Source organism: Gymnogyps californianus, chromosome 15, assembly GCF_018139145.2.
Source record: "Gymnogyps californianus isolate 813 chromosome 15, ASM1813914v2, whole genome shotgun sequence".
Lineage (NCBI taxonomy): Eukaryota > Metazoa > Chordata > Aves > Accipitriformes > Cathartidae > Gymnogyps > Gymnogyps californianus.
Genome location: NC_059485.1, coordinates 5,643,491 through 5,655,703, shown reverse-complemented (window position 1 = coordinate 5,655,703; position 12,213 = coordinate 5,643,491). Strand labels below are relative to the sequence as shown.

The 12,213-nt window shown below is 61.6% G+C and overlaps 1 protein-coding gene across 1 annotated transcript; it reads left to right on the top strand.

Annotated features, from left to right (window-relative positions):
- Positions 1-358: 358 nt before the first annotated feature.
- LFNG (LFNG O-fucosylpeptide 3-beta-N-acetylglucosaminyltransferase) lies at positions 359-10,981 on the top strand. Its single transcript, XM_050906166.1, has 8 exons — positions 359-757; positions 8,116-8,164; positions 9,111-9,210; positions 9,362-9,515; positions 9,624-9,709; positions 9,996-10,161; positions 10,451-10,536; positions 10,627-10,981. The coding sequence occupies exons 1-8, from the start codon at positions 362-364 to the stop codon at positions 10,691-10,693; spliced, it is 1,104 nt and encodes a 367-aa protein (XP_050762123.1). The 5' UTR covers positions 359-361; the 3' UTR covers positions 10,694-10,981.
- Positions 10,982-12,213: the final 1,232 nt, after the last annotated feature.

The following is a 12,213-nucleotide window of genomic DNA, read 5'->3' as shown; positions in this document are numbered from 1 at the left end:
TGCACCCTGCCACGCACTCCCGGCCGTGGGCAAGGCAGGGCAGAGGCCAGCCACGGGCAGGGGCCGGGCAGGAGGGGGCCAAGGGGCGGGCAGGACGCGTGTAGGGGGCTGGCGGGCAGGACGCGGCGGGGGGGACAGAGCGGGAGCGGGCGCGGGCAGGCTGCGGGCAGGGCGCGCGCTGCCCACGCCCCGCGTGGGGGCGGCCCCGGGCCCGTCCCTCCCCGGGCGGGGCGGGGGCCGTTTAAAGGCGGCGGCGCGGCGGGGGCCGGCGGTGGGGCGGGCGGAGCGCGGCCGGTGGCGGCGGCGGGGCGAGGAGCGGAGCGGAGCGGAGCGGAGCGGAGCGGAGCGGAGCGGCGGGAGGATGCTGAAGAGCTGCGGGAGGAAGCTGCTCCTGTCCCTCGTGGGCTCCATGTTCACCTGCCTCCTGGTGCTCATGGTGGAGCCGCCGGGGAGGCCGGGGCTGGCCCGGGGGGAGGCCGGCGGGGCGCAGCGGGCGCTGCAGAGCCTGGGGGCGGCGGCGGCGGTGGCCCCCCCGGCGGCGCAGGGTCCCCCCGGTCTCCGCAGCTTCGCCGACTACTTCGGGCGGCTGAGCCGAGCCCGGCGGGAGCTGCCCGCCGCCCCGCCAAGCCCCCCGCGGCCGCCGGCCGAGGACATCTCCCCCCGCGATGTCTTCATCGCCGTCAAGACCACCAAGAAGTTTCACAAGGCGCGGCTGGAGCTGCTGCTCGACACCTGGATCTCCCGCAACCGCGACATGGTAAGGGGATGGGGACGGGGATGGGGACGGGGACGGGGACGGTCCCTGCCGCTGGCCGGGATGGAGCGGCATGGCCCGGGCTGCAGCCCACGGGTGTCAGCTGCGGTCCTGGCCCTTTGTCGTGTGGGGTCCGGGGGGGTGCTGTGACCCGGCAAATGCCACCTGCTCTTTCCACTCCCACCATATCGCTGAGCAGGATGGTATTTCGAGGCTGTCTGGGCTGTTCTGGAGCCAGCCATGTTTTCAGGAGGGTGAAATGCAGGGCTGCAGGATGAGTTTGGGATGGGCAAGTGATGGAGACAGCCTGACCTGGACTCCTCACTCAGCACCCCCCCCAAAACTCTGCTCTGGGGTCCTTCCTGCTGAGCGGCTCCCATTGCAGAACTTGCCCCGAGTTGCTTTCCACTGGGGAAACTGAGGCACAGTGTGGGGATGCAACCCAACCCACTGGTGCCACAATCAGGGCCAAGTCCCAGTGGGTGCCCTCCTGGGCTGCAGGGCCCAGCTGCGGGTGAGGTTTAGCAGGGCCCCACAAGGTGCCTGCGGTTGGGTTGCCCAAAGGACTCCCAGTTTAGCAGCCTAGGACTGGGAGAGCACTGGGACGTGCCAAGGCTCTGGGTCCCCTTGCCAGGAACTGGGCAGGACTGGAGTGGCTGGGAGCTCTTGCAGGTCTGCTCTGGCTCACCCACACCAGGGCAGTTCCAGCTAGTCCGATTCCTGACCTTACTGATGTCCTGCCCAGAGCCCTGGCAGTCCCTTACTCTGTCCTTCAAGTACTGAAGCAAAATTGAAAAGGAAAAAAAAGCTGTTTCCTTAGGAAATGTGCCTTGCCATCTGCTCTTAAGACACTTTTTCTATCCTTAGGCAGCTTCCAAGTAAGTTATGCTTGGTCCTAACCTTTCCATCCTACTGTCTTCACGTGTTTCCTCCTGGCCTGGAATCATGTTTCTTGCTTGCAAACTGTTTTGGTTTTTTTTTTTTTATCTATCTGGAGTGGCTGAGGGGGGAGGCGGGGTGGGATCGACCTGCCCCTGCCTCCTTCACCCGAGTCTGCCGGACCCTGTGGAGTCTTGGCTCCTGCAATTTACCCCAAGCATTATCTTGCTTTTTTTCCCCCCCCCTTGTGAATCTTGTCCCTTATTTCTGCTCAGGTCTCCTGGGCTTGGCAGTGGCCCTGCTGTCTCTCCTTGGTACAGTTATTTAATGGAAAACTCTTTTATGCTCTGCTGTCACTGCGAGGGGGTGGCGAGTGGTGGTGGTGGGGAAAATGCTCTTTGAGCACCTACAGATGATCCTGGGAATGGCTGCTCTTTTTTTTTTCCCCTCCCTCTTGTGAGCTCCGGCTTTCTTCTAGGTTTTTTTTTGTTGTGCTTCGTTTGTCCGTTTGGATTCCCAGAGACCCGAAGCTCGGCTCTCACGCTGTCCCCCTGGGCAAGCTAACAAAGCCCCTTTTCTCCTGGCGCAGAGAAAAGGCTTCGCAGCCTCTTGTGTGGCACTTTCCATGGGAACGGGGGAGCCGGAGCCGGCCGTGTCCAGGTCAGGTTGCCTAGAGATGAGGGCCACGAAGCCAGGGGGGCCGCAGCCCGGCGAGGTGCCCGCCTGACAAGCCAAGCCGCTGAGTGACGGCTCTTGTACAGCACTTGAGGACAAGGAGCTGCCGAGAGAGCCGGAGGCGGCGCAAACTCCTGCGGAGCAAAGCGAGGGCTGGGGGGGACATGTGGAGGCAGAGGGGATGAACCCGCGCTGCTGGTGGCCATCGGCTCCGGTCTTCCCCTGCTGACCTGGCAGCTGTCTCTGGGAAGCTTTGGGGTACTCCGGGCTCCCCTGAACTTGGCATCAGGTTGAGTTTTTTTTGCCTGCAGAGTGCAGGATTGGTGCCATGGGGCTCCTCTCCCTTGCTTCCCTGTCCCAGGGGGCTGTGCAGTTCCTGCATCCCCTTCTTGCCTGGCCCCATGGTTTCTGCCCCAGGAGGGTGGTTGGGTGACAGCGGGGTGCTGCCTCTGCTCAAACGTCTCTCTTGGTCTGAGTCAGGCCCGTCTCTGCTCATCCTGTCCCTCTCTCGCTCGCGTTTCACTAATGGTGCTCAGGCACATGTGCTGCCTCGCTGACACGGGGAAGTTCCTGCCCAAGGGCTGAGAATCCCCCATGCCCAATGCCGCATCTCTCCTTCCCCTGATCCTCCTCTTGCATCAAACCCCATCCTCCTTCTTGGCTGTTCATTAGCCAGGCAGCTCGCTCTCCGGGCAGGAGGGATGCAGGGACTGGTGAGAAGGGGTTAAATCCAGCAGGTAACTCCAGGCTGGACCCTGGCAGATAGGGAGAATAGCTATTGTGTCCTTCCTTGGCTGCTCTTTGTTCTGCCCACAATAGTCCCTGTTTCCTGCCCTCTGTCCCCTCTAAGACACTGCAAAGGGCACCCCCCTTCTCCTTCCTGCTTATCTCTGCATGGGGAGGGCAGATCCCTATTCCCTTCTAAATCTGCTCCTCGGGTTGCACAATCCAGGCTGGACAAGCTGCTGTTGGAGAGTTATGGGTTTTCCCCTCCTTGCTTTGGGGAGAGTTTCCAGCTGTCTCCGTACCCTTAGGATGCTGGAGTGTAGTCTAGGGAAACTTTACACTTGAAAGAAAAGAGAAGGGGGAGGAAAATGGCCATTAGGCAGAAATCCTGGACAGGAGCGAGTCCAAACCCCCTGCTTTCCTGCTGAGTCGGCTGATTTGCAGTGGCAGAGTTGCATAAGAAATGTCCCCTGTCCCCGGGGCACCCCGAAGGCGGCCGGGCGCCTCGGCACACGCCGCTGTGCCCACGACAGGGCTGGGCTGGGCTACCGTCCCGCCGGCGTGGGATCTGCTGGCTTCCTCCAGCTCGGCGTGGTAATTGTAGGCTTTGAACAATTCCTGCTCTCAGGGCAGAAGGAGTGGGTTTGCCTTCCGGAGAGCACGCTCCTCTGATGGCGGCTCCCAAATTTCTCTAGCACCTTGGCCAGGGTCCCCATCCTCGGAGCGTGCCGGCATGCGTGTCCCGCTTGGGCTCCCACCGGAGTGGCTGGGACCTGGGGGCTGCTGGTCCCAAACCAGCTCCACAGTGCAGCTGGCTCCCCCCAACCCTGGGCTGTGCGCCAGGTCCTGCTGAGCACTGCTGAACTCAGCTCATGTGTGAGGGTCCGTCCCTGCTGTCCCCCTGGGCAGCCTGTGTGGTTTTTGGCAATGGGGGCCCCTTAATTGCCTGCCCCAAACGATGCCGCTGTCCTTGTCCATAAAAGCCTCGGAGCCGGTGAGCGGCGCGCGTGGAGCGCCAGGCGGGAGGGTGGGGGACCCTTGCTGCACAATGAGCTCATTGTTTGCGAGGAGGTTATTAAAAAATTATAGCATTTAAAATTACAGTGAAAGATTCTTCCTCTTGCCGAAAGGAGCTGGGGGTGGAAAGGCCCGCAACCTTGCAAGCCCCTTCACCGCCTCTACAGGTCCCAGCCCTGGGACCCCTGTGCCAGCACAGACCCCCCAAGTCCTGAGGAAAGCCACCGCCACATGGGAGTGGGGATGCTGCCATCGCAGGGACGCTGCCATCGCACTGCTCCCAACCCGTTGAAGCCGGATGGGGATTTTCCCTCCTAACCCCCACAGGCTGGAGGGAAAACATCTGCTGCGGGGGACACAAATCTGGGCAGGGACCTGCTCTGGCAGCACCCTTGCCTCCCCCTGGAGCCCCTTGCTCAGCTGGAGGCTGAGCACACAACCCCCCCAGCACCTCTTTGCCTCCTTCCCCCTGCACCCAAGCGGGGTCACTGCTTCCCCCTTATCCTTGGGGTGAAAGGGGGTGCAGCCCCCCCCCACCCCTGGGTGCTGCGTAGGTGGGTGCCAGGGTGCTCCATCCTCTCCCAGCACGGGCAAGTAAGACAAGGCGCAGGGGCAGGATTTGTGCACCACAGGGTCACGGGAGTGTCTGCCTAGCCAAGGTTCCCCTTTTTGGCGGGTGTGCTGCCGGGGAAGGTGGGGATGGCGGCGGGCGCAGGGTCTGCTGAGCGTGTGTCACCCCGGGGAAGCCGGCTGGACCGCTCGGCCAGGCAGTGCAGAAGGGAGCAGGATGGCCCCGGCTGGTGGGACGCCTTGCGCAGCACCCGGGCATGAGCAACCCACGAGCTCGGTTGGTGGAGGGGGAAATGAGTCACCGTGAAAGAAGAAATGAAGGGGACGGCAAAAAAAAAAAAACAAACCAAAAAAAAAAACCCCAAGAAAAGAAGTGGGCCCTCCTCAAGGGTGAGGAGAAGGCAGGGGGCTGCCGGCAGCTGCCTGGCTCCTTGCACACAGTTGCGGGGGGCTGACCCCATCCCGGCCGTAGGGACCCCGGGTGCCTCTCAGTCCCTGTACGCAGAGGCTGTGCATTGTGCGGGGCTGTATGGAGCGGTGGCAGCTATTGTTCAGGAGGGATTTGGCATCCTGTGTTTCTTGAAACTGCAGTTTTGAGAACAATGAGGTTTCCTGCAGGGGCTGGGGGGGGGGGCAGCGGGCCTTTCCTCTCCTGCACCCCGCAGGAAAAGTTACTGCGGGGGGGCCCAAGAGGTCCTGGCACCCCTCAGTGCCATGGCTGACATGGGGGCCAAGTGGGAGAGAGGTGGAGAGGGGTGGGTGTAAGGGCTTTGGGTGCTTTCTGTCTGGGAGAGAGGCTGGCCCTGCTGCTGTTGGGTCTGGAGATGGTGGCTTGGTAGGTGACAGCTCAGGGACGCTGGCTGCAGTGTCCCGTCCCACTTGCACCACTGTAAACTGGGCACTGCCCTGATGCCCAGTGCCCCACATTGGGGATGCCGAAGGCTGATCTGTGGTTTTTCCTTGTCACACAGACACGGTGTTTTCTTGTCCCCCTCCTTTCCTGGCCTGTCCCCTCCCAGGCTCGGCTGGCACCTCTGCTCCTCTCCCCTGCAGCCCCAGGCGAGAGGGCTGTGCAGGAAGGCTGCAGCTCCCCTCCAAGAAATGCAGACAAATCAATTGAAAAATAAAGGCTTTAATTTTTTTAGTTTTAATTGAATGTCGTGGTGGGGCTGGGAGGGAGGTGGGGAACCTGTGAGGCCCCGATAGCCCCTATGAGGTGACTTGCAGGGCTGTGTGCCCCTGTCCTGGTCCCCAAGGTGCCACCTGGTCCACCCGCACCAGGAAAATTACGGGGATGTATGTGGGGAGAGGCCGGGGGGAAGATGCCTCGTTAGGATGAAGCCTTTCGGTGCGGGTGAGTAATAAACAATTGTCCCTGTGGTCTATTTATAGCGGCTGAGCCGGAGGATTAGTTGCGGGGTTATTTTTGGAGCAGCTGAAGGCAGTTGCTGGATGGCGTTTCTGAGCTAATCAAGCAAACATTTTCTGTCTCGCCTGTGCGGAGGCTGCGTGTCCCCCGCCTCCCCTGTCCCCCTCGGGCAGGGCTGGAGCCTGGGTGGGGGGTGCCGGGGCACCACATGGCTTGGGGTGGATGAGAAAGGGCTTGTGATGGGGTCGTCTTGGGTATCCTTGGATGGTCTCCTGCTGCCCTGGTTCAGCTCGTACCCCCAGCAGCTGCCTGACCCCTCCGTGAGCGCCTGGGGGAAACGGGGACCAGCAGTGAGGTGCTGGCTGGACCCCACGTTGGTCGGGGGTGACATCCTCCTCCTCCATGCACAGCACTGACCCTGTCCCACCCCAGCAGTGATGTGTCCCTGGGGTCACAACGATCACGGGCACCCTTGGCCCTGCAGCTGATGGGCTGAGGTCCCCATCTCCCGGCTGTCCCCTCCTCATCAGCGGGTCCCCCATCCCCTAACCCTTTGCTCAAGGCCATCCTGACCCCTTGGGGGGGCTGACCTCTGTCCCTCCCCAAAAGCTGGGCTGCACAACAGACTGTGTGTTTGTGAGAACTTGCCTTCCCACCTCCTCCATCCTTTTTTTTTCTTTTTCTTTTTCTTTTCTCCCCAAGGAGAAAAGCCCCAAAGGTCACTTGTAGCCCTGTCCCCAGGAACGCGCCCTCCTCCCCTCCCATTCAGCCTTCCTGCAGAACCGGGCTCTCCCCACCAGCCTCCCCGCTCGGGACCTGAGCAAACACAGGCCGGCCGGGTTAACCAGCGCAGCTGTATGCTAATGACCGCCGCTGCCCGCTTAACTCTCCTCCGCTGAGTAAAGTCAACCCCGCTATTGTACCCACCTCCTCAAATAAACCACAAAACCCCAGCGCGTTCCTGGGGCCGGCCGGCTGCGGGGTGGCACCCAATTTCCAGCTCACTTGTAATTCATCATCCCCAGTGCTCAGGCTCCATCGTCCCCCCTCCGCCGCCTCCTACCTCCCCCCCCCCCCCCCCCCCCCCCCCCCCCCCAGCCCTTTTGTCTTTCTTCCTTTGCCCTTTTGTGCACGTCTGGTTTTTAATAGCGCTTGGCAGCTGGTTGTGGTTTCTCTCCCCCAGCTTTGTTTGCTGCCCGCTGATTGATGGCAATGCCTTTCCCACCCCCTGCTCTCTCCTCTTGCTTCTCGCCCTTCCCCAAATCCCAGGCCAACAGCAGCCCCCTCCAATCCTCCTTCCTGGGCAGCATATGCCAGGAATTAGCTGTGTAAATAGAGGAGTGCAGCCCGGCGGGCAGCTCGGGTGCCCGGGGAGGAGGTAGGGTGCTGCCTGGCACCGTGGGGGCCATGCTGGGGTGGGCAGTGAGGGACCGTCCCCTCCGTGGGGCTGGCGAGAGGCACCCACTGGCACCAGCTCAGTCACCCTGAGGGGGGGGAACAGGGAGCAGAGAGGAGCCGTGGGGGTGTTGTGCAAGTGGCCGGGGACGGCCACGTGCTGTTGACACAGGTGGGGACGCGGTTGGCAGCCGGCGCTGCGGGCAAACACACCTGCCTGGACCGAGAGAGCCGCCAGGCAGCTGCTTTGGCATCCCCGACCGCACGTGCCGGCTGTGCCGGCTGAAGTCTGAAGTCCCCGCTCAGATCAAGCCGCGCTCTGCACCCGCTCCCCATCACCTGCTCCTCTCCGCGCACCCGCCTCGTGCTGGGGATGGCCCTTGCATCGCCCAAAATCCCCCTGCCTGCTACTGCCCCGTGGAAAAGGCGAGAGGATGGGGATGCTCAGCGCAGGCGCTGGGAGAGGGCTGGGGTTTGCACCCTGGTGAGGCACAGCGTTGTGTGCCGTGTCCAGGCGGGACGGCTTGGCACCCTTCCTGGTCTGAAGCTGAGTGTGTTGCGGGGATGCCCAGCTCTCTGGTGCCGCTTTGGGTTTTGGCGAGGGGGAAGAAGTCACCGCCGGCATCCCAGAGGGACTGATTCCTGGTGCTGCCCAGGGGTGCTGTGTCGCACCCAGAGCCACGTGGCTTCAGCCTCTTGGTCCTCAAAGGTGCCTCGTCTTTTCTTTCAGACCTTCATCTTCACGGATGGGGAGGATGAGGAGCTGAAGAAGCAAGCACGTGAGTCTGTGGCCCTTGTCCCTTTGCGTACAGGACCTGGCCAGGTCCCCTGAGGAGCCCCTGCCCAGGGATCATGGCTGGCATGGAGCCTGCCCTGGGAACTCCGAAAAAATGGTCAAAATGCCAGTGGTTAGACACTAATCTCAGGAGCCCTCGCCATAGGGACCCGGGCTGAGAACGAAGCAACTTGTTTCACTGATTGTGCCTAAAGCACCCTCTGCCTGGGAGGTTCCCACCTGGGGACAGGTTTCCCTCCCAGTCAGCCCAGCCCATCTCCTGCATGATGCTGCTGGGGAGCACGCTAACAGGGTGGGGTGCCTTTGCACCAGTTTGTCCCCAGGAGAGCTGGGATTGATGGGCAATGCGGCCAGGGTTTCACGGGAGCATTTCCCTGGCAGCCCTTCCCCGGGGCCAGGGTCAGTGTGGTCTATTCTCCCCATGCAAATGACTCCTTTTCAGGCTGGGAAGCGGTTGCCTTTGAGCTGGGCTGGGCGAGCAAATAACAGGAGTAAATAACAGGTGGCCGCTGCAGGAAAAGGCAGTGGGAATAGGGCAGGATTTTGGCTATCATGTCCTGGAGAAGCCAGCTCACGGACACCCCCTCACTCCCAGGGTGGCTGGTACATGGCCCCGGGACTGGCAAGGTGATGTAGGGTGGCATCATGCATAGCACGTGGGATATGGCTCAACCCTGGTGCATCTGCTGCATCTGCATCCCTTGCTCATCCCTTCCATTCTCTCACGTGGACCCAAAAGCCATTCCCCAAAAAATTCATTCTTTCCCCAAAACAACGTGGCACGGAGGCCACCGAGCATCAGGGACATCCATGGGGTTTCCACCCCCTTGGCACACCTGGGATGTGTGTGGTGAAGCATCGCCGTTCGAGTGTGTGGGGAGGCGCGGGATGCCCCGATGCCGGGATTTGACCCCCGTCTCTTCCCGCAGGAAACGTCATCAACACCAACTGCTCGGCCGCCCACAGCCGCCAGGCCCTGTCCTGCAAGATGGCCGTGGAGTACGACAAGTTCATCGAGTCCGGCAGAAAGTAAGCAGCAACCGGGGCTGCCGTGGGGGACAGTGGGGCTGCGAGGCAGGGGGGACGGTGCAAGCAGAGGCCGTACGCATTTTTGGGGCCGTATCTCAGCGTGGGGTGTGAGGAGCTGCCCTGGCCCAGTGTGACACTGCTGCCACCGCAGGTGGTTCTGCCACGTGGATGATGACAACTATGTGAACGTGCGGACGCTGGTGAAACTACTCTCCAGCTACCCCCACACGCAGGACATCTACATCGGGAAGCCCAGCCTGGACCGGCCCATCCAGGCTACGGAGAGGATCAGCGAGAACAAGATGGTGAGGGGGGGCCGGGGCGAGAGGTTGGGGCTGGCTTAATTTGGGCTGGGGTTTGCTCCCCGGTTGGTGGGAGGAGGTCTCACTGCCGTTGCTTCCCCTCTCACGCAGCACCCTGTGCATTTCTGGTTTGCCACGGGCGGAGCGGGGTTTTGTATCAGTCGGGGGCTGGCGCTGAAGATGAGCCCGTGGGCCAGGTAAGAGCGTTGGCGTCGCTTTCCCGTGGGGACTTGTCGTGGTCCCAGCGGGGCACAGAGCGGCGACATCTTTGGGGATGGACGTTGGACCGTGTGCCACCACCTTGCTCTCTTTGCCTTGCTGGGGCTGTCCGCAGGGCGCTTGCAAACAAGCTGGGAAGGACTTCGGTTCCCCCTAATTGACTTTTAATTAGAGCTGGGCACCCACTGGCCAAGCCCAGACCCCGCAGGGTGCCCACGTCCCCTGGGCTTTGCTCCTCTGCAGCCCCTCTCTGTCTCCCCGCAGTGGGGGCCACTTCATGAGCACCGCAGAGAAGATCCGCCTGCCTGACGACTGTACCATCGGCTACATCATCGAGTCCGTGCTGGGGGTGAAGCTCATCCGGAGCAACCTCTTCCACTCACACCTGGAGAACCTCCACCAGGTGCCCAAGACGGAGATCCACAAACAGGTATCCCTGTCCTGATGCCCTGGGGTGGGTGGAGGGGTTGGGGTGGGTGGTACCATCATCTGGTTTCATGTTGTCACCTAAAAATTGGGCATCGCGGCTAAGATATTGATTGACATGCGACCAAAAAGTCAGCAGAGGGGAAAAGCCCCGTCAGCCCATCCCTGCGGGGTGATGCAGAGCGTGACTGGAGGCTTTGGGAAATGGGGTGAATTTTGCAGCCCCCTCAGGCCCCTGCTTGATCCTTGTGGCCACTTTGGCCGCTTGACCCCCCTGTGCTTCCCCCCCCCAGGTGACGCTAAGCTACGGCATGTTCGAAAACAAGCGCAACTCCATCCACATGAAGGGAGCCTTCTCCGTCGAGGAGGACCCATCCAGGTGAGATGGGGGGCCCCTGTCCCCGCCACCAGCCGGGGTGCCACGGGGCTGCTGCCACCCCATGCTCAGCATCGCTCCTCTCCTCCGCAGGTTTCGCTCCGTGCACTGCCTGCTGTACCCTGACACGCCGTGGTGCCCCGCCAACGTGGTTTACTAGGAGGCGCGTGTCCCCTCCAACCTCGTCCCAAATTTCCCCGGTATCCGACGGGCGTGCGGGACCTGCGTGCGGGTGTGTCAGTCCGGCCTCGCCGTGAGGCGGACGGACGGACATCGTTGCTGTGGTATTGCACAGTGTGTGTGTACTGAAGGCTGCTGTGCGGCCCCTTGTCCCCTGCCCTGCCTGCCCTACCTGCCCGGCTGCCCGTGCCCGCTGCCTGCTCTGGCCGGGACGGTGGAGAGGGACGGGTCCTGAGCACTTAACCGTTGGGCACCCCCGTGGCGCTGGTGGGCCCCACGCCATGCGTGGGGAGCGACCGCAGGCACTGCGAGGCTCTGCCTCCCCCGGGCTTGCTTCTCCTCTTTTTTTTTTCCTTTCAAATGTTAAGTTTTTTGGTGTGTGCCTCCCCCCCGCTTCCCTCTGCCCCCCACCCCGCTCCTGTAACTCCTCACCCGCCCCATCCTCTCTCCCAGCCCCAAAATCTCAGCAGCGAAGCTCCGGCTCCCGATTCGGATGAAGGGTCACTGGCGAGTTTTGCTCCCCAGCTCGGCAGGCAGGCAGAGGGCAGGCAGAGGGCGGGCAGGGGAAGCCTCCCGGCCATGGCGAACGCTGCTCCAGGGTGCTGCAAAGCTGCTGGGTGCTCGATGGCTGCACTGGAGGGAGATGGTGGGGTGGGCTGTGAGCCGGCGTTGGTGTTAGTTCCGTTTCCCGGAGCTCCTCCCATCTGGCTGAACTGTTGCCGGCAGCATCAATCTATGCACTATTTATAGAGACTAATGTAAAGACTTTCTATAAATAAGGGAGGTGGGAGGAGGGCTTTTCCGGAGCTGGCGGTGCGGCGTGGGCACTGTGTTTGTACAGAGTCTCCCTTCAGTGCCGCCTCCCTGCCTGCTCGCGGGCCGGCAGTGGGCAGCGGGTGCAGGCAGGCTGAGCACGGACAGCCCTGCACCTTTGCAAAGGAGAACTTCGAGGTCCGGCCGGGGGCTGTGTGGGTGTCCCCTCGCCCCACCATGGGGCCAGAGCATCCTCCAGCCCTGGCCTGGCCGTGGGTGCTGCTGGGGTGGCCGGAGCACCCGAGAGGCGCCCGGCCGGATGGGCACCTGCCATGGGCAGGCAGCGTTTCCCAGCCCGGCCGTTGCTCTCTCCCTGCCGGGGAGGGATTTAGCCAGGGAGGGAGAGGGACCCCGCATCCCCCCGTGGCCGCCCTGCCTGCCGCCACCGGCCCTGCGCCCCTGGGGTAAGTGGGCTGAGCCGGAGCTGAATGTTTCCAACCCGAAGCTGAGTGAAAATAGCCCATAATGGGTGCGTTGTAAATATGTTATTGCGCCAGTATTTTTTTTACTGTGCCTTTTTTTAAGAAAAAAACCACGTTGAGAAATATGTAGATTTTAAAATGCTTTTTATACATTTTCTGTGGATCAGAAAAAAAAAAATCCCCAACCTTTGATAATCTGTTTAAGAAAGAAAAAAAAAATTGCGTTGTCTTGTAACTATCACTTACCTTAATTTATATGTTCCAG